Source organism: Salmo salar, chromosome 20 (genome assembly GCF_965601325.2).
Source record: "Salmo salar chromosome 20, fSalSal1, whole genome shotgun sequence".
Classification (NCBI taxonomy): Eukaryota; Metazoa; Chordata; class Actinopteri; order Salmoniformes; family Salmonidae; genus Salmo; species Salmo salar.
Window position 1 is genome coordinate 15,335,853 of NC_138310.1, and position 21,668 is coordinate 15,357,520.

The 21,668-nt window shown below is 43.4% G+C and overlaps 1 protein-coding gene across 4 annotated transcripts in view; it reads right to left on the reverse strand.

Annotated features, from left to right (window-relative positions):
- slc33a2 (solute carrier family 33 member 2) overlaps window positions 1-17,047 on the reverse strand; it is a 36,353-nt gene extending 19,306 nt beyond the window's left edge. The window contains exons 1-2 of one of the 4 annotated variants that reach the window (XM_014160681.3): window positions 16,800-17,047; window positions 15,259-16,024 (exon numbers count right to left, since the gene is read on the reverse strand). In XM_014160681.3, coding sequence (XP_014016156.1) covers window positions 15,259-15,949 — 691 coding nt within the window. In that variant the 5' untranslated portion in view covers window positions 15,950-16,024; window positions 16,800-17,047. Of the gene's footprint in view, window positions 1-15,258; window positions 16,025-16,468 lie in introns of all 4 variants that reach the window. The other 3 variants (XM_014160678.3, XM_014160680.3, XM_014160679.3) reach the window with 3 other exon arrangements.
- Between the last annotated feature and the right edge of the window lie 4,621 nt (window positions 17,048-21,668).

Sequence of the window (21,668 nt, forward strand, 5' to 3'; positions counted from 1 at the left end):
AGCGCCACCGCCATTATTAATGGAGAGTGACTTCACAGAGACAGGAAGACTGAGCGCTGAGTGACAGCTCAGAGACTACTGTCAAAGAGACGACACACACAGCCACAACTTGGCCAGGAGAAAAACAAAAATAGACGGAGAGAGAGAGAGACAGAGAGAGAGACAGAGAAAGCCCTTCACATGAAATGGAGAAGGAAATCAAAGAGTTCAGAGAGGATGGTGAAAACCTCCCGGCGCGCGGGAACGCTGCGACAACGCACGCGTAAACGTTTTGACAACGCTGTGTGACAGCCCAGCTAAATGTGTGGCAGGAGAATGAGTGGGATAAACAGAGGTTGCGATGATGACATATTCATCACATTCAGCATCTACATCTCCTATGTCTGTCTCTACAAGGCAGATCTAACATCAACAGCTATTCATCTACTCTACTACTCACTATTCCCCACCATCATCAGTTTAAACCTGGGAAACGTTTTAACATCCAACGGTGTAGGTAGTTTGACCATTTGTAATTACGGCAAGACTTTACTTAAATGGGCAATCTGTGATTGCCACATCCATTTTTTGGACTTTTAAATGATTGATATACACCCATTGATTCCTGAAGAATATAACATATAACTTATGGGCTTAGTTCAATTGTCGTACCCCATCAGATCCCAAAATATAAGCTTGATTGACTTCTTTGTTTGTAAGCAATGTAGGTCTTAAACACTGTATAGCCTCAAAATATGGTTATAATTATAATGTGGAGCTCATGGATGGTCAGTCCTTGTAATTCTATTCATTTGAGAGTGACTACATTTCGCCAACCCCATCGCTCAGCTATTTAATAAAACATTGACGGGGTGAACGCTTTGCTGTTATTGGAACTGCAGATTGCCCTTTAATAGCCTGTAGGTATAATGGTTTAAAAACACATTATAAGCCTTTATAATGTCTAATAAACCACAGACTACTGTTGCGGTTCATACTTCCTACACCCATGTCTTGATTCTTTACCGGTGGTTCTGTCTTCACAGCGTTCAGTGCTGAAAATCCATGCAGACAAACACAACAAGGCTGATTATTCATTTCTATAAATACTCTCAAAGCAACAATTGTCATTTTCAGAGGGGATTTCATTAGGCATCCACAAAGAATAAACTAGTTGAGAAGGGGGTAAGGGAGTAAGATAGTGACAGAGGGGGAGAAACAGAGACAGAGAGAGCGGGAGAGACAGAGACAGAGATAGACAGAGAGAGAGGGAGAAAGACACAGAGACAGAGGAAGAAAGACAGAGGGGGAAAAGGTGGAGAGAAAAAGAGAGGAGTAAGGTAGAAAGACATGAGGTAGAAAGAAGGAGAGCCTAAATAATGGATTAAGAGAAAGCCAGAGAGAGGGGTAAGGGAGAGAGAGTAAGAACGAGAGAGAGAGAGCGAGAGAGAGAGAAAGGGGGTAAGAGAGAAACATGGACAAACAGAGAAGGGAGAGAAACAGACATGGTTTGAGAAAGGAAAGGGATAAATAAAGAGGGGAAGGGATGAGGAAAGAGAAGAAAAACATTCACGCGTGAGAGGGTGAGGAATTTGGTGCAGGGGGGCGTGCAGAGGAGGGCTTGACAGGTTGCTGATGGAAAATGAGAGGTGTTTGTGTGTGTACGGGCGAGAGCGAAAGAGCGAGAGAAGAGGAGGGGGATCAGCATGAGAGGGGAGGAGGGTTGAAGGGTCAATGAGGACACAGAAGGATCACAGAGTGGTCACATGAAGCTCAGACAGAAGAGGCCAGGATCAGAGGGGATCACAGACACTTGGGAGAAAACAACAAGCCACAACCCACCCTGGGGACACGATACAGAGAGAACCAGTAAAACACAAATCTACAGTACATAAAGCATCCATAGAGAATAGAGACCCCACACACTCACATGACCAGCCCTACTGGCACACTAACAGCTATCCCTACAGGTCTGCAGGGTGTCACAGAGTTTGTTGACCACCTAAAGGACTAGGGTGAAGCATGGGAAAAATACTATGTGCGTGGCTATTGACCAAGAGTAAAAGCAAGGCAACTTGAACCCCAACCCCCAGAAGGGTCACTTTGCTAAAATGCTCTTATGTTACCAACTACGTTGTACTCCCATAACCACATGAACTATAACCAAAAACTCTCATTTCTTTCAGAACGGGGAAAATTTCAGGTCTGCTGAAAGCAAACTTTAACTTCATGAAAATGTTGTGCCACTTCCAGTGGGCATTTACTGTGAACACTGAGGCTGTACCCGCTTTAAGTTAAAGTTTTAACAGTGGCCAAGTAGGCTATTTGATCATAATGTAGGCATACCAGAGAGGCCAACCACCAATAACAATGGAGAAAATGCATCCCATAACATTTTAACATGGAAATAGCTGTTCTCTCATTCAACCTACAGTAGCAGCCAATGTGTGGTGTTCAATGTAGAACCTACAATCTACTTAGGGCTTGACAATAACCTGTTTATCCACTGTTTCAGACAAGATGACTGGAAATGTTGTGTTTGATGCAAGACACCACTTTACAAAATAAAATGCTTTGTTATTCCCATACCATTATTACAGAGAATCAGACAAATTATGCTACCCTCTGCCTATTGGCCACTTAGCTTATTCAAGCCTGTCTCAAAATACAACACTGCCCCTTTAAGAGATCAAAAAAAGCGCTTTCCAACTTGCTTTTCAACGATGACTAGAAATGCACAGATTTTGTGCTCGTTAGAATCAACCACTCCCCCATTGTTGACTAGAAATTGCCTATAAGTGAGCTAATAACTCACTAACTAGCAAAGAATATGAACAAATGTGCACGTGGCTACATGCATCTCTTGCTTTGAGCTCAGTTAGCCTAGTGGTTAGAGCGTTGGACTTGTAACCGAAAGATTGCAAGATCAAATCCCTGAGCTGACAGGGTAAAAATCGGTCGTTCTGCCCCTGAACAGGGTAGTTAACCCACTGTTCCTAGGCCATCATTGAAAATAAGAATTTGTTCTTAACGGACTTGCCTAGTTAAATAAAGGTTAAATAAAAAAAATATACATATACAAAAAAAACCTAAAAAACAAGCGCATCTGCTCTCGACCCCTCATACTGTAGCGTAAACACAGTCCAGTTCAAAGTGAATGGCACAGATACACAGTGCATTCGGAAAGTATTCAGAAACCTTCACTTTTCCCATATTTTGTTATGTTACAGCCTTATTCTAAAATGGATTACATTGATGAGGGGGGGAAAACAATCTACACGCAATACCCCATAATGACAAAGAAAAAACAGTTTTTTCGAATTTTTGCAAATGTATTAAATATAAATAATATAAAAACCATTTACATAAGTATTCAAATCCTTTACTCAGCACATTTGGCAGCGATTACAGCCTCAGGTCTTCTTGGGTATGAAGCTACAAGCTTGGCACACCTGTATTTGGGGAGTTTCTCACATTCTTCTCTGCAGATCCTCAAGCGCTGTCAGGTTAGATGGGGATTGTTGCTGCACAGCTATTTTCTGATTGGATTTAAGTCCGGGCTCTGGCTGGGCCACTCAAGGACATTCGGAGACTTGTCCCGAAGTCACTCCTGCGTTGTTTTGGCTGTGTGCTTATGGTCATTGTCCTGTTGAAAGTTGAACCTTCGCCCCAGTGTGAGGTCCTGAGCGCTCTGGAGCAGGTTTTCATCAAGGATCTCTGTACTTTGCTCCATTCATCTTTCACCTCAATCCTGACTAGTCTCCCAGTCCCTGTCGCTGAAAAACATCCCGACAGCATGATGCTGCCACCACCATGCTTCACCGTAGGGATGGTGCCAGGTTTCCTCCAGATGTGACGCTTGGCATTCAGGCCAAAGAGTTCAATCCTGGTTTCATCAGACCAGATAATCTTATATCTCATGGTCAGAGAACTTCAGGTGGAGTTTGGCAAACACCAAGTGGGCTGTCATGTGCATTTTACTGTGGAGAGGCTTCCGTCTGGCCACTCTACCATTAAAGGCCTGATTAGTGGAGTGCTGCAGAGATGGGAGAACCTTCCAGAAGGACAACCATCGCCACAGAGGAACTCTGGAGCTCTGTCAAAGTGACCAACAGGTTTTTGGTCACCTCCCTGAACAGGTTTTTGGTCACCTCCTCTCCCGATTGCTCAGTCGGGCAGCCAGCTCTAGGAATAGTCTTGGTGGTTCCAAACTTCTTCCCTTTAAGAATGAGGAGGGCACTGTGTTCTTGGGGACCTTCAATACTGCAGAAATGTTTTGGTACAATTCCCCAGATCTTTGCCTCGACCCAATCCTGTCTCGGAGCTCTGTGGACAATTCCGTCGATCCCCATGGCTGGTTTTTACTCTGACATGCACTGTCAACTGTGGGACCTTATATAGACAGCTGTGTGCCTTTCCAAATTATGTCCAATCAATTGAATTTACCACAGGTGAACTCCAATCAAGTTGTAGAAACATCTCAAGGATGATCAAAGGAAACAGGATGCACCTGAGCTAAATTTCGAGTCTCACAGCAAAGGGTCTGAATACTTATGCAAATAAGGTATTTGTTTTTAATACATTTGCAAAAATGTCTAAAAACCCATTTTCGCTTTGTCATTATGGGGTATTGTGTGTAGATTGATGTTTTAAAAAAAATCAATTTTAGAATAAGGCTGCACGCAACAAAATGTGGAAAAAGTGAAGGGGTCTGAATACTTTCCAAATGCACTGTATATATGGCAATGGCTATTTGCATATAGGCTTACTTGAGCTCTGATTGGTTAATGGCGCACCGGTCTGTGTAGAGTACGGGTCTGAGTCATGCCTGTCGATGCAACAGAATCCTACTCCAATGTCAAATTGGGTGTCAAATGAAAGCTAAGAGACTATATTTTTGAGAAATGAAGGCATATAGTATATACATTTTTCAAACATTTTCATACCCAAAAATTAGGAATAAGCAACGGCTTTGATTTCTGGTCAAACAGATGGAAAAGGGGTCTTGTACAACATCTACCAGAAAGTTATAAAAGGTATTAGAAATACATCAAAACACAATAATGTTGAAGACCCCCTGCCAACTAATATCAACACTTATATTTAGTTTTGTAGAAATGATTTGCCTTTGGTAAGTTAAGTTAACATTGCCATGTGCCTTGTAGTTCTGTTTAAAGACGTTTTTCTAATTTCTCTCCCTCATGGGGAGGAAGTATAATGAAAGTTCACAGAGTAAAAGGTAAACCTACCAATGAGTTGTGTTCTTCCTGATATCAAGTTTGTTTATGAAGTGATTAAAAAGTAATAATTCTTAATAAAAACAAACCAGTAACGGAATTACTGCAATTGAATTGGCTACAATGGGACAGAGTAGTCACAAACCACAGTTGGGTCAGCAGCTACAGTCCTCCCTTCTACTGGCATACTGTTATGTTCAGCTCATTACTGGTTTCTTTTCGCTTTTTGTCATCTGGTGGTCAAAGCATGTCACCTCTCCCGGCTCTTACTGACACCATGACACCTAGCACCCATCCTCTTTCCATTTCTTGTAACAAGCATCCTCGCCCACTGAGTAGTGACTGACACGGACGTTGAAAAGTAGTTGGAATTTGGTCAGTCCACCCTGGGGGGACCAAATCTGAACCAATCATAGACGTCTATGTTTCACAAGTTTGGACATCACAGTAATGTACAGTATTATACAACGGGTGGTTCTAATCCCTATGGGTTAAAACTGCATTCCAGCCGGTGTCTATTCCACAAGTTAATACCAGCTAAATCTATGACATTAAAAAGCTTATTTACTCTGTTCCATCTGACTGCGCCATCCACTGTCTCATCAGGCCAGCCAGGCACTTTATAAAATTGGTCTCCACTATAAAAAGCATCTAGACATTATCTAATTTCTTTTAGACTAACATTTGGTTTTCAACAGCGGAGATTTGTATAAACGTTGCCGTCGGTCTGTCCGACGTTTGCAACATGGCTTCAAAGTTCTAATTCGATCTCCAGGTGTCCCATAGTAATGAATGTTTCGGGAGTCGGGATGAGACAGACAGGCAGCTTTTCTCAGCCAGTTGAAATCATGAATCAGCATAATGTTTATGGATATGTCAATTGAAAAAAAGGTCAAACGAAACCAAGCGCAGCTAGTTTGCCATCTTTCCAACTTCAGTTTGAAGTGAACGTGTTAGTTGTGTTGTTGGCTAGCTCCTCTGAACAAAAGTGTCCACTGACAAGGGTTGGGGGGGGGGGGGGGGGGGGGGAACAACAATTGTTTTTGTGACAACAATTTTGGACCCCCTTGTGGCCCCCCTAAACGTGGAGTATGAAATAATTTTGACATAAATTTTTGCTATCGTTCTTTTTTTACATCCGTTATTAGACAGTGGCAACAATGATGATTATGAACATGGTCTTTTGCCTGCTAATGCCTGCAATGTAGTGAATAAAACGATATGACAACAATAACGTCTAATGTAACTGGCCCCTCTAACAGTACAACTGGCCCCAGCTTGGCCACCCCAGTTGAAATGGTCTAGAACCGCCACTGGTCCTGACGAGTGAGCACATTTTCTATGCCGGGCGTAATCGTACCTAACTAGCTCATTATTGTGGATGTATCAAAATAAATGTCACTAGAAAACAGCTTAAACAAATGCAGCTACTGTTGTTATTCTGTCTGCACTGTTTGACGTGACTGTCAGTTAGCCATAGTTGGCTAGCTAGCAAGCAAGGGATAAGAACGTTGCCAGCCAGTATGGCAATGGAACATTTAGAACGAACGACTGGGTCGTGTCCATAGATACAGAACAACCGGACAAACGACCAGCCGGCTTAGGAAGCAACCCTAGATGTGTCGGGACTATATATCTGGAAGGATGAAATGCTATGAATAAATATATCAAATAAACGATAATTCAAATGTCAAATCATTATTTGAATATGTTGGTAACCCGTTGTATAAAAGTGATAATGCCCTCCAAGCCGGTGTTTGGAGGAGATATTGGCACGGTTTGCCGACCCAAGACAACACCATTGCCAATATATCCTCCAAACACCAGCATCTCGGGCATTATCACTTAAGTAGAGCACAGTCGAGAACAGTACAGTACTGTGGGGGGGGGACCCCTGCAGTAGAGCACAGTAAATAAAAGTACAGTACTGTACAGTAAGGCACACTAGAGTATACAACATAATGTAGGGAAGGGAGTTGAAATAATTTCCCTATTCGAATAGTGTCATGAATTTCTGTTGGATATCCGGATATTCGAAATGCATGTAGTTTGAAACGTATGTTTTTGACCTATTAACCTAAGCATTGCTGCGCGAGGGCTAGAGGCTGGCGCTCTATTGCTGCAGCTGTGGTGTGTGTGAGACGGGAGTGAGCAGACGGAGAGAGAGAGAGACGCCAAGGTAACTTGGCTACAGCCAAGACGAGCTAACTTTTAGCAGCCACAATGTTGTTTATCATCCCAGTGCCCGTCTTGACTGGAGTAGCCTAGAGAAGCTAATTGAGGCCACATGCTGCGCTTTCTCTCAAACCCCATTCATATAAAACAACAGTCATTTTATTCCATCTTGCATTAGTGAACTCCCACTCCACTTCCTACACATAGAGCCCCTTTGTCCATTTGATTGGCCAACATAAGCAACAAGCTACACACGTCTACTGGTCGGCTACTGATTTGTATTTTTATTAAATGGGGCGCTCCGTGCACGTCATAAAAACTACTTTCAAAATATTTTTTTTATTAAATTAAATCATTTGAAATGTCATGGTATTTCCTTGTGTGTAACAATGTCACATGGATGTTTTAATTTAGAAAAAACCTTTTCAGTGTTAAAAATAGGCCTATAATAGTTTTGTCTTGCAAAAATTAACTCATAAGTATTGGAACTCAAATGCCTGTTCGGATATTCGACTAACCGTGACCCTCCCGTAGTATAATGTACTGTATTGTACTGTAATGAACATATCTACTTTACTGTACTGAACTCCACTGCGATGTCCAAACTTGTGAAACACAGACGTCTATGATTGTTCCAGATTTGATCTGGTCCGGACCAACCAAATGTGGTCTTGTATGGGGGCAGAGCTCATTACAATAATAGCCAGTGAGTATAATAACACTCAAATACGCAAAATAAGGATATGGCCGATTTCTACCTTTGTATACCTATTCAGGATACATCACCATGAAGAGAATGATATTCATAATTATGCATTTCTATAAAGTACAGATCAGAGACCCATGATGTAATTCCGTTACCGGGTGTAAATCAAATCAAATGTATTTATATGGCCCTTCTTACATCAGCTGATATCAAAGTGCTGTACAGAAACCCAGCCTAAAACCCCAAACAGCAAGCAATGCAGGTGTAGAAGCACAGTGGCTAGGAAAAACTCCCTAGAAAGGCCAAAACCTAGGAAGAAACCTAGAGAGGAACCAGGCTCTGAGGGGTGGCCAGTCCTCTTCTGGCTGTGCCGGGTGGAGATTATAACAGCACATGGCCTAGATGTTCAAATGTACATAAATGACCAGCATTGTCAAATAATAATAATAGTTCAATAACTTCACTTCACCTAATGTAGTTCAATAACCAAAACAAAAAAATATCAAATTTGAGGTGTCATAGCTGACACACCATTCTTTCTGCAGGCATCTTTGAATCTTAATTCAGAGCAGATATTTAACAGTTTTCTGGAAACGTGGTCACATAAAGTGAGGGAGACATTACCGTAATTCTGTAATCAAATATTGCATCTGCAAAGTTCTTACAGTAAATGTGTTTTTGTGAAATTTGTGTAAATTGTTCAACGTAATCTTTGTGCATAGAGTTGTATGGTTTGTTAAACTTTGAAATCAATGGTTTTTCTTTGGCAGCCCTACTAGTGTACTGACCAATGATGTACAAGGGTTTTTCTTAATTTTTACTATTTTCTACATTGTAGAATTATAATGAACACATCAAAGCTATGAAATAACACACATGGAATCATGAAGTAACCAAAAAAGTGTTAACAAATAAAAATATATTTTGAGATTCTTCAAAGTAGCCACCCTTTGCCTTGATGACAGCTTTGCATACTCTTGGCATTCTCTCAACTAGCTTCATGAGGTAGTCACCTGGAATGCATTTCATTTAACAGGTGTGCCTTGCATGGTTACCACAGCATTCCGCAGCGATACGCCATCCCATCTGGTTTGCACTTAGTGGGACTATAATTTATTTTTCAACAGGACAATGACCCAACACACCTCCAGGCTGTGTAAGGGCTATTTGACCAAGAAGGAGAATGATGGAGTGCTGCATCAGATGACCTGGCCTCCACAATTGGTTACTACATGATTCCATATGTGTTATTTCATAGTTTTTATGTATTCACTATTATTCTACAATGTAGAAAATAGTAAAAATAAAGAAAAACCCTTGAATGAGTAGGTGTGTCCAAACTTTTGACTGGTACTGTAAATATATGAGTTGACAAAGCAAGGAAACACTGACAAGGCAATCCAGGGGAGCAGTGTTATGGACAACCAAACATGGCCACTGGTGGGTTTGCTTTACAAATAAAACCTCTGGGGGACCCCCCCCCCCCCCACACACAGTATTGGAAAAGTAATGTTATACCATCCTAATACTGTCCTCTCTCTTTAGGCCTCTTCGCCTTTACCCACCCCTTTCTATGTGTTTCTCTGGGCACCATGTGGTGGTTCTTCATTAATTCATCAACCCCTTCAGCCTCCCTGCAGTCCTCTTTCTCTCTGGAAATTAAACCCCACACCCTGCACTACTCTCTCTCCCCACTTACCAACCGCAAACCCTCCTCTCGCCTCCCTCACCACGCTCTGCCATCAGCTCTCCCGTGTCACACAGGCGATCCTCCTAATCCAACCTACGGCTGTGTATGGCGGGACGGGGGCAGTCTCATCTAAGCCCCCACCACCCACCCACCCACCCGGTCACTTCCCAGAGGAATCGTCCATGCTGTCTTCTCACAGACAAACGCAAACACACACTGTCTCTCACCATCACTCACATCTCCTCATGCCATCCCAGCACCAGTCCTGCCTCCACACTACAACATCCATCCACAGTAGGTAGATGTTGGCGCTAAGTAAACCTCTGACTGATACAGGGTCAAGTTTTTCTCCATTTAACTAGTGGTGGCCGCAACACAGGGGTCCTCCAAATGGCTCGCTGTCATTGGTTGTGCGGTTGTACACAGAAAACTCACTGTGTTCATTAAGAGTGCGTGGAAGAGCAGGGTCTAAGAGGTGTGTGTGTGTTGGGGGGGGGACCTTTCACACCCAAACCTCACACACGTACCTAGACACACGAAACACACCCTTGCACATACATAATACCATCTCACATTCACACGCATTGTCGAGTCTCACCCGACAGTCGCACACAAACGCTAACAGTCTGTCCTTTTAGTCTGAATAGAAGAGCGGACAACTAAAATAATATGATGATTACTAGGGCTGTGACGATACCAGTATCACAATATTTTTCCATGGCAAAACATTTAAATACGAAGCAGACCAAATTCATTGAACCTGCTGTATTTAAAATATTATGTGCTATACAGTGGGGGAAATAAGTATTTTATCCCCTGCTGATTTTGTACGTTTGCCCACTGACAAAGAAATGATCAGTCTATAATTTTAATGGTAGGTTTATTTCAACAGTGAGAGACAGAATAACAAAAAAATCCAGAAAAACGCATGTCAAAAATGTTATGAAATGATTTGCATTTTAATGAGGGAAATAAGTATTTGACCCCCTCTCAATCAGAAAGATTTCTGGCTCCCAGGTGTCTTTTATACAGGTATTGAGCTGAGATTAGGAGCACTCGTTACCTGTAAAAAAAGACACCTGTCCACAGAAGCAATCAATCAATCAGATTCCAAACTCTCCACCATGGCCAAGACCAAAGAGCTCTCCAAGGATGTCAGGGACAGGATTGTAGACCTACACAAGGCTGGAATGGGCTACAAGACCATCGCCAAGCAGCTTGGTGAGAAGGTGACAACATTTAGTGCGATTATTCGCAAATGGAAGAAACACAAAAGAACTGTCAATATCCCTCGGCCTGCGGCTCCATGCAAGATCTCACCTCGTGGAGTTGCAATGATCATGAGAACGGTGAGGAATCAGCCCAGAACTACACGGGAGGATCTTGTCAATGATCTCAAGGCAGCTGGGACCATAGTCACCAAGAAAACAATTGGTAACACACTATGCCGTGAAGGACTGAAATCCTGCAGCGCCCGCAAGTTCCCCCTGCTCAAGAATACATATACATGCCCGTCTGAAGTTTGCAAATGAACATCTGAATGACTCAGAGGACAACTGGTGAAAGTGTTGTGGTCAGATGAGACCAAAATGGAGCTCTTTGACATCAACTCAACTCACCGTGTTTGGAGGAGGAGGAATGCTGCTTATGACCCCAAGAACACCATCTCCACCGTCAAACATGGAGGTGGAAACATTATGCTTTGGGGGTGTTTTTCTGCTCAGGGGACAGGACAACTTCACCGCATCAAAGGGACAATGGACGGGGCCATGTACCGTCAAATCTTGGGTGAGAACCTCCTTCCCTCAGCCAAGGCATTGAAAATGGGTCGTGGATGGGTATTCCAGCATGACAATGAGCCAAAACACACGGCCAAGGCAACAAAGGAGTGGCTCAAGAAGAAACACATTAAGGTCCTGGAGTGGCCTAGCCATTCTCCAGACCTTAATCCCATAGAAAATCTGTGGAGGGAGCTGAAGGTTTGAGTTGCCAAACGTCAGCCTCGAAACCTTAATGACTTGGAGAAGATCTGCAAAGAGGAGTGGGACAAAATCCCTCCTGAGATGTGTGCAAACCTGGTGGCCAACTACAAGAAACGTCTGACCTCTGTGATTGTCAACAAGGGTTTTGCCATCAAGTACTAAGTCATGTTTTGATGAGGGGTCAAATACTTATAAAATAATTTGCATTTTAACGAGGGAAATAACATTTTTGACATGCGTTTCTCAGGATTTTTTGGTGGTTATTCTGTCTCTCACTGTTCAAATAAACCTACCATTAAAATTATAGACTGATCATTTCTTTGTAAGTGGGCAAACGTACAAAATCAGCAGGGGATCAAATACTTTTTACCCCACTGTAGCTTGGAAAATAAATACATGTGACTCTGGATGAAAACATAATGATGTTTGTTTCCAACATTAGAGCTGTTTTCCTAAAGAAGTTAAATACGCTTTGTGTTTTGTTCCTTGACACGATACTAACGAGTATTGCGATACTGGTATCGTCCTGGGCCTAATGATGATGTTAATATTGATAACATTATGAGGATGTTAACGATAATGGCGACGATTGCGATGGAGAAGGATGACAGTGGTGATAATGATGATATGGAAATGATGCTGGTGAACCCTCATATGGATTAGTGTCAGGGAGGGGTCCTGTCTAGGGTCTGCCTGGGCACATCTGATTACCATGCCAACTCTACCACACTCTCTCAAGCGCACACACACACACACACACACACACACACACACACACATAACACACAGGAAAAAAACAATTGCACACACAAGCAAATGTATGCAAATGTAAAATAGCATGTTTTTCCACCACCCACACAAACACCAGTGTGATGCTGCATCTTCCATTTCAGTTTCCATTTTTTTAAAAGCAGCCGCAGACACAAAGACACTCCAGGCCTAATCCTTACATAATCTCCTTCTGTTATCCAACACCAAACTCTGTTTACCAGAAATATTTGTATCTTGCAAATATGAACTACAAAACAACTGGTTTAAAAAGGACAACATTTCTAACATCTCACTAGGCCTAATATATACACCTGTTGATTTGTACATAAATGCTATTCACACAGCTCAAAATGTCATAATTTCTAAGAACGGGACTTTTAGTAGGTTCTGGACTCACTACCAAATCCCTGGTAATAACCCCTTTCCCTTCATTCATCAACAAGATGAGCAGGGCTCTCTGGTCTATGATATGGAAACAGAGACATCTGGTGGTAAGAAATGAGACCACAGCTGAACGCAGAAAAGGCACATCTCAGTCTTCCTTACCTCACAAAAGCGGCTATAGGACTGCGTAGTGTTCATTTAGGCACCAAACTGTAGAAAACTGACTGAAATAGCGAGGGGATTACTTGGATTGGACCAATATAAAACGTATCATTTTGTTCACCATTGCAAACCGTTTAAAAATGTGTTCTGTTGCCTGCCTCAGTCAACACTACACAGGAAGGGATTATCATAGCTTGTCCAATAAGAAATGCTTGTTCTGTTTTCAGTTGCAAAAGGCTTTGCGACGTAGTGCACTAATGAATACAACCCGGAAGGTTGTCATGTTCTCTCATAGAACTCAAAACAGATATTGCCCGATCAATGCGCTCCAACCCCCACTTACCTAGAGAATGAGTTGAGAATGTGTTAAGTTATTTAAATGAAAAATGTCATCCTTAAATGGTATGAAACTTTGGCTATACTATATTCGGTAAAGCTTTTCAAAGTGGAGATAGATTATGACGTGACAGGAGTATTCAACATAGATATAGTAAAACAATAAATACTGAACAAAAACACATACATGTAAAATGTTGGTCCCATGTTTCACGAGCTGAAATAAAAGATCACAGAAATTTTCCATACGCAGAAAAAGTTTATTTCTCTCAAATGTGCACAAATTTGCTTACATCCCTGTTAGTGAGCATCTCAAGAAGTGAGCATCTCTGATTAAGCAGCATGATCATTACACAGGTGCACCTTGTGCATGGGGACAATAAAAAGCCACTAAAATGTCACACAACACAATGTCACAGATGGCTCAAGTTGAGGGAGCGTGCAATTGGCATGCTGACTGCAGGAATGTCCACCAGAGCTGTTGCCAGGGAATTGAATGTTCACTTCTCTACCATAAGCCGCCACCAATGTCATTTTAGAGAATTTGGCAGTACGCCCAACCGGCCTCAGAACTGCAGACCACGTGTAACCACACCAGCCCAGGACCTCCACATCTGGCTTCTTCATCTGCGGGATCGTCTGAGACCAGCCACCCGGACAGCTGATGAAACTGTGGGTTTGCACAACTAAAGAAGGTCTGCAGAAATAGTCAGAAACTGTCTCAGGGAAGCTCATATGCATGCTCGTCGTCCTCACCAGGGTCTTGACCTGACTGAAGTTCAGCGTCGTACCAGACTTCAGTGGGCAAATGCTCACCTTCAATGGCCACTGGCACGCTGGAGAAGTGTGCTCTTCACGGATGAATCCCGGTTTCAACTGTACTAGGCAGATGGCGTGTGGGCGAGCGGTGTGCAGATATCAACGTGGTGAACAGAGTGCTCCATGGTAGTGGTGGGGTTATGGTATGGGCAGGCTTAAGTTACGGACAACGAATACTTTTGCATTTTATCGATGGCAATTTTAATGCACTGAGATACCGTGACCTGATCCTGAGGCCCATTGTCATGTCATTCATCTGCCGCCATCACCTCATGTTTCAACATAATGCATGGCCCCATGTTACACGGATCTGTACAAAATTCCTAGAAGATGAAAATGTCCCAGTTCTTCCATGGCCTGCATACTCACCATATGTGTCACCAATTGATCACGTTTGGGATGCTCTGGATCGACATGTAAAAGAGTGTGTTCCAGTTCCCGCCAATATCCAGAAAATTCACACAGCCATTGAAGAGGAGCGGGACAACATTCTACAGGCCACAATCAACAGCCTGATCAACTCTATGCGAAGGAGATGTGTTGCGCTGCATGAGGCAAATGGTGGTCACACCAGATACTGACTGGTTTTCTGATCCACGCCCCTATCTTTTTAGGTATCTGTGATCAACAGACGCATATCTTTATTCCCAGTCGTGAAATCCAAAGACTAGGGCATAATGAATTTATTTCAATTGACTGATTTCCTTATATAAATTTGCATTTATATTTTTGTTCAATGTAGATTTATCTCTGCTTTTCAACACAGGCATCAATGAGATGACACATCAACATCAATGAGATGGTAGCCTAGAACTCTTGGACTACTATGAGAAAACATGTTTTGGCATATGGTCTAGTCATTTATGACATAGCGGGTTTCTTATGTAGTAGCCTCGCAGTGGATTAGGTTTAGTCTGTAGGCTGAGAGTTGAGGTTTAGTGTTAGGTCCTTTAGCTACTTCTCCAGTTGGTACAATAGGCAAGTGTGCATGGTTGTCAGACAGACTAGCAGACTTACCCAGTTTGTATGTGAGAACGTAGATTATGGTCCAGGGCGTCCCAGGTACTGACAGCAGCTTCCGCCACACCCTCCAGGGATGCACAGCGTCTGACTGGACCCCCTTCCTCCCCTCTGCCTGGCCCCTCAACAGCTCATCATCCAGCACGGGGGCCCCCCACACAAACAGCGCCACTCCGAAGTACACAAAGGCCAACAGCATGAACATAGGGCCCCACCCGGCCACGTCGATCACAGCCAGGAGCCCGCCCCCGGCAAACACCGAGCCGGCCTTGTAGCCCACCACCTGGGCCGTGTTGCCCAGGCCCAGCTCGCTACGGCCCTTCAGCAGTCCCACAGCGGCCCCGTCCACCGCGATGTCCTGAACCGACGCAAGGGCATTCATGGCCAGTAGTGTCCCCGCCACGCCCCAGATGTGGGCCTCTGGGGACAGGGCGGCGCTGGAGAGACAGGTGAGCGCCAAGCCAGAGACAGTAGCCACAAGCCAGAGCCGCTTGGTGCCCACACGGTCCACCAGGGGCGCCCAGAGGACTTTGAGCACCCAGGGAAAGTAGAGGATTTTGGTCAGGCCGATGCGCGTGAGGGAATGGCCCGCCCCACGGAGGTAGACGGGGAGCAGCGAGGACTGGAGCCCATAGGGGATTCCCTGGACAAAGTACAGGAGGCCCAGGAAAACCAGCTTGTCATTCATGATTCAATGGGAACGGGACAGTTCTTCAGGTCATGATGATGGTCCGGCAGGAGCTGATCAAATGGGTCGATCAGGCTAGGAGAGATGGGGAAGAGAGAGAGAGGATCATTTCACTGACAAAAAGTTCACAACCGGAGTCCCGGAGTCTGGTGTAGTGGTAGCACTGCTGACTCCAGACCACACATGATAGCTGGAGATGGGGTTACAAATTCCACCTCGTTCCCTACTCTCTGTATCTCCTTCTCTACCTGTCACTGTCCTTAAAACAATACAAAAAAAATATGTATTTGTTTTTAAACATGAGCAAACGGAATTGAACTCGCAAGAAACAGTTTGGGGTTTTATTATGCAAGTGAAATAAACACATTATTGATTATTGCAGACTGATGCATCAGACAGCTGTCGAACGTTTGCTTATTCACCAGCAGGAATGAACTTTAACTAGTTCCTTTTCCTTTTTAATTAAATGTATAACATAATGGGATAATGTATAGATACAATTTTACGCCCCAAACTGACCTTTAGATAGTAGCAAGCTAAAGATAGTAGCAAGCTAATCTAACAATGTCTCGGTAAATAGGCTAGACATAGCACTTACAAACAATTAACATGCATGGCCAATACTCAAGCTAACGCTGTGATACAACCAATTCAGAACAAGTATCAGCGCGTGCCAATAGCTAGCAATTTCGGTCGTAATTTTTCAAATATTATAAAACGTATATGTCACTGCAATCTGTTTTCAAAGTTGTGTTGTTACATACTGGAATAGGCGAATCTGTTAGCCAAAGCCGATCCGCTTCCGCCCTGCCCTTGAAAAACTACTTCCGGGGCGTTTGGCTCTGTTTACCTTAAATAGCCGTTCATTTGACTCCCAAACGGCTGGTAGTGCTTAAAAACGATGCAAAAATCGAACATTTCTACCGTAAAACCTAAAAGGTTGCCTACCACTATGTCAGATCGTTTACATGAACACTCTCTCCTCACTACCTATTGTTCCTGCAGTGAGGAATTACCATCTTCAGAAAATGTTTTTTTTATGACTTTACTTATCTACAGATAATCATTGTATTGGGCTCAAAAAGCAGGAGCAGCAGTATACAAATCTGGGAGGGAAATGAATGTTTTTTTCACAGATTCTTCTTCTTCTTTGGAATATTGGCGATTACACAATTGAGTGTGAATTCCGCCACCTACTGTGTGGGATGGAAACAGGATTCCCAAAAATGTAACAAAATATATATGTAAAAAACGACCAAGCTACCAAAAACGAAATAAATAAACTAAATCAAACAACTTTTCTCTTAAAAAAAATATAATAAAACAGATCTGATCCCTACACAGGCTCAAGGGGAACCTGGGAGGGCGGGTCTTCCGGCGCAAGTACCCCTTGCAAGTATTCACATGTAAAATCCTTAAGTCACAAACACTTTTCCGCCGCAGCCACAATAATGTAACTTTTCTTAGATTTATTTGAGACTTGTGCCGTACAATTTATAACTGTGGCAATGAACGCCACAAATCCACAGGATATCTTTTTTTTTTTTTTTTTTACCTTTATTTAACCAGGTAGGCAAGTTGAGAACAAGTTCTCATTTACAATTGCGACCTGGCCAAGATAAAGCAAAGCAGTTCGACACATACAACAACACAGAGTTACACATGGAGTAAAACAAACATACAGTCAATAATATAGTACAAAAATAAGTCTATATACAATGTGAGCAAATGAGGTGAGATAAGGGAGGTAAAGGCAAAAAAGGCCATGGTGGCAAAGTAAATACAATATAGCAAGTAAAACACTGGAATGGTAGATTTGTAGTGGAAGAAAGTGCAAAGTAGAAATATAAATAATGGGGTGCAAAGGAGCAAAATAAATAAATACAATAGGGGAAGAGTAGTTGTTTGGGCTAAATTATAGATGGGCGATGTACAGGTGCAGTGATCTATGAGCTGCTCTGACAGCTGGTGCTTAAAGCTAGTGAGGGAGATAAGTGTTTCCAGTTTCAGAGATTTTTGTAGTTCGTTCCAGTCATTGGCAGCGGAGAACTGGAAGGAGAGACGGCCAAAGGAGGAATTGGCTTTGGGGGTGACCAGAGAGATATATCTGCTGGAGCGCGTGCTACAGGTGGGTGCTGCTATGGTGACCAGTGAGCTGAGATAAGGGGGGACTTTACCTAGCAGGGTCTTGTAGATGACTTGGAGCCAGTGGGTTTGGCGACGAGTATGAAGCGAGGGCCAGCCAACGAGAGCGTACAGGTCGCAGTGGTGGGTAGTATATGGGGCTTTGGTGACAAAACGGATGGCACTGTGATAGACTGCATCCAGTTTATTGAGTAGGGTATTGGAGGCTATTTTGTAAATGACATCGCCGAAGTCGACTATCGGTAGGATGGTCAGTTTTACAAGGGTATGTTTGGCAGCATGAGTGAAGGATGCTTTGTTGCGAAATAGGAAGCCAATTCTAGATTTAACTTTAGATTGGAGATGTTTGATGTGAGTCTGGAAGGAGAGCTTACAGTCTAACCAGACTCCTAGGTATTTGTAGTTGTCCACATATTCTAAGTAAGAACCGTCCAGAGTAGTGATGCTGGACGGTCGGGCAGGTGCGGGCAGCGATCAGTTGAAGAGCATGCATTTAATTTTACTTGTATTTAAGAGCAGTTGGAGGCTACGGAAGGAGAGTTGTATGGCATTGAAGCTCATCTGGAGGGTTGTTAACACAGTGTCCAAAGAAGGGCCAGAAGTATACAGAATGGTGTCGTCTGCGTAGAGGTGGATCAGAGACTCACCAGCAGCAAGAGCGACATCATTGATGTATACAGAGAAAAGAGTTGGCCCAAGAATTGAAGCCTGTGGCACCCCCATAGAGACTACCAGAGGCCCGGACAACAGGCCCTCCGATTTGACACATTGAACTCTATCAGAGAAGAAGTTGGTGAACCAGGCGAGGCAATCATTTGAGAAACCAAGGCTATTGAGTCTGCCGATGAGGATGTGGTGATTGACAGAGTCGAAAGCCTTGGCCAGGTCAATCAATACGGCAGCACAGTATTGTTTCTTATCGATGGTGGTTACGATATCGTTTAGGACCTTGAGTGTGGCTGAGGTGCACCCATGACCAGCTCTGAAACCAGATTGTATAGCGGAGAAGGTGCGGTGGGATTCGAAATGGTCGGTAATTTGTTTGTTGATTTGGCTTTCGAAGACCTTAGAAAGGCAGGGTAGGATAGATATAGGTCTGTAGCAGTTTGGGTCAAGAGTGTCCCCTCCTTTGAAGAGGGGGATGACAGCAGCTGCTTTCCAATCTTTTGGAATCTCAGACGACACGAAAGAGAAGTTGAACAGGCTAGTAATAGGCGTTTCAACAATTTCGGCAGATCATTTTAGAAAGAAAGGGTCCAGATTGTCTAGCCCGGCTGATTTGTAGGGGTCCAGATTTTGCAGCTCTTTCAGAACATCAGCTGACTGGATTTGGGAAAAGGAGAAATGGGGACGGCTTGGGCGAGTAGCTGTCGGGGGTGCAGTGCTGTTGACCGTGGTAGGGTTAGCCAGGTGGAAAGCATGGCCAGCCGTAGAAAAATGCTTATTGAAATTCTCAATTATAGTGGATTTATCGGAGGTGACAGAGTTTCCTATCCTCAGTGCAGTGGGCAGCTGGGAGGAGGTGTTCTTATTCTCCATGGACTTTGCAGTGTCCCAGAACTTCTTTGAGTTTGTGTTGCAGGAAGCAAATTTCTGCTTGAAAAAGCTAGCCTTGGCTTTTCTAACTGCCTGTGTATATTGGTTTCTAACATCCCTGAAAAGTTGCATATCACGGGGGCTGTTCGATGCTAATGCAGAACGCCACAGGATGTTTTTGTGTTGGTTAAGGGCAGTCAGGTCTGGAGAAAACCAAGGGCTATATCTGTTCCTGGTTCAAAATTTCTTGAAAGGGGCATGCTTATTTAAGATGGTGAGGAAGGCGTTTTTTTTTATATCCAGGCATCCTCAACTGACGGGATGAGGTCAATATCCTTCCAGGATACCCGGGCCAGGTCGATTAGAAGGGCTTGCTCGCTGAAATGTTTCAGGGAGTGTTTGACAGTGATGAGTGGAGGTCGTTTGACCGCTGACCCATTACGGATGCAGGCAATGAGGCAGTGATCGCTGAGATCTTGGTTGAAAACAGCAGAGGTGTATTTAGAGGGCAAGTTGGTTAGGATGATATCTATGAGGGTGCCCGTGTTTACGGCTTTGGGGTGGTACCTGGTAGGTTCATTGATAATTTGTGTGAGATTGAGAGCATCAAGCTTAGATTGTAGGATGGCTGGGGTGTTAAGCATGTTCCAGTTTTGACTTTTGACTGGGAGTAAACATTTACTACAAGGTGTGGTGCGTCCACTACCATATCTTCACTAGTTTTCTTAATTATTTTAATCGCCTCCGCATAGGAGATTCGATTAACCGCTCTAACTTTTGCCACCTGAATCTCCTTCACCCTTACAGGGCACTCCAGGAACTCGGGATCATGATCGGCACCACAAATGCAACACTGTCGTCCTTCTACACACCGTTCTTCAATATACTCTGTCCATCTGTACACACTTGAAACATGGTCAAATCCTTTTAAATTCTTACACTGCAATGATTTCGGGACGAAAGCTCTTACAGCATATATTACATAACCAAGCTTCACATGTGTCAGTATTTGCTCTTTACCAAAAAACAACAGGACCCGACAGACTTTCTTATTTTTCTCCATTCACCCAGCGGGTCAGACACCGGGCACCAACCACACCAGGAATTCTATTCAGGGGTTCAACTTGAACATCCATCGTCACCCCTTAGAGAACTCCTTTGACGGGTGCTCTACTCCAAAGTTCAAAACACAAGACTTATGTTGTCCGGATTCTTTTGAGGCTCACTGAAATCTTCCTCTGTTCTTCAGAAATACAATTAATCAAAATAAGACCACACCTGGTCACTCTGACAGACTCCACTTTTCCCATCGCATACTTCACCATTTTCGACACATAAACAGGTCTCCCACATATGCATCCCGATAAGAAGTGATTCATTATCATTCATACACGTATCCTCCACTCCAATTTTAGACTATTTCCTTTTTGTTCCAGTTTTCGATACTACTGTTGTCCATTTTGAACATTCGTTTTCACCAACTTTTCTCGACGCGCTGCTTGATTCGAACTCATCATCCACTTCCTCCATCTTTCCCAAGCACCACCACAGTTGCGATTCGGCCCCAACGCTTCTTCTTCTATGTTATTATGGCGGTCCTCAAACATTCGTTAGAGGTGCATGCCGCCACCTACTGTGTGGGCTGTGTCTACCTACTGTTCTGTAGTGTGAATTCATTACATTTTGTGACACAAAGAGGGAAAAGAAAAGAGAAATTGCCCTACCAACTAACCCTACACCCATTAAAACCTCACCACTATTCTACTACTTGGCCGTAGTTTATCCTACACCAGGCCGGCAGCCTCGGAGGACAGGACACTATAGTTCAACACACCTTGTAACTCTTCTGCATTAAAATCTCGTACACCCAAGTACTTCTCTGTAGCTGCCACCACAACATATCTTCTGTGATTTCTGCGGTACAATTAATAACCACTGCTATAAATGTTAAGAAGCCAACCTTACTGAATCACAAGTTTTTCAATCACTCTCTACTGGCCTCGGCCTACTTACAGGAAGCCTCTTAGGATCCCTCGCC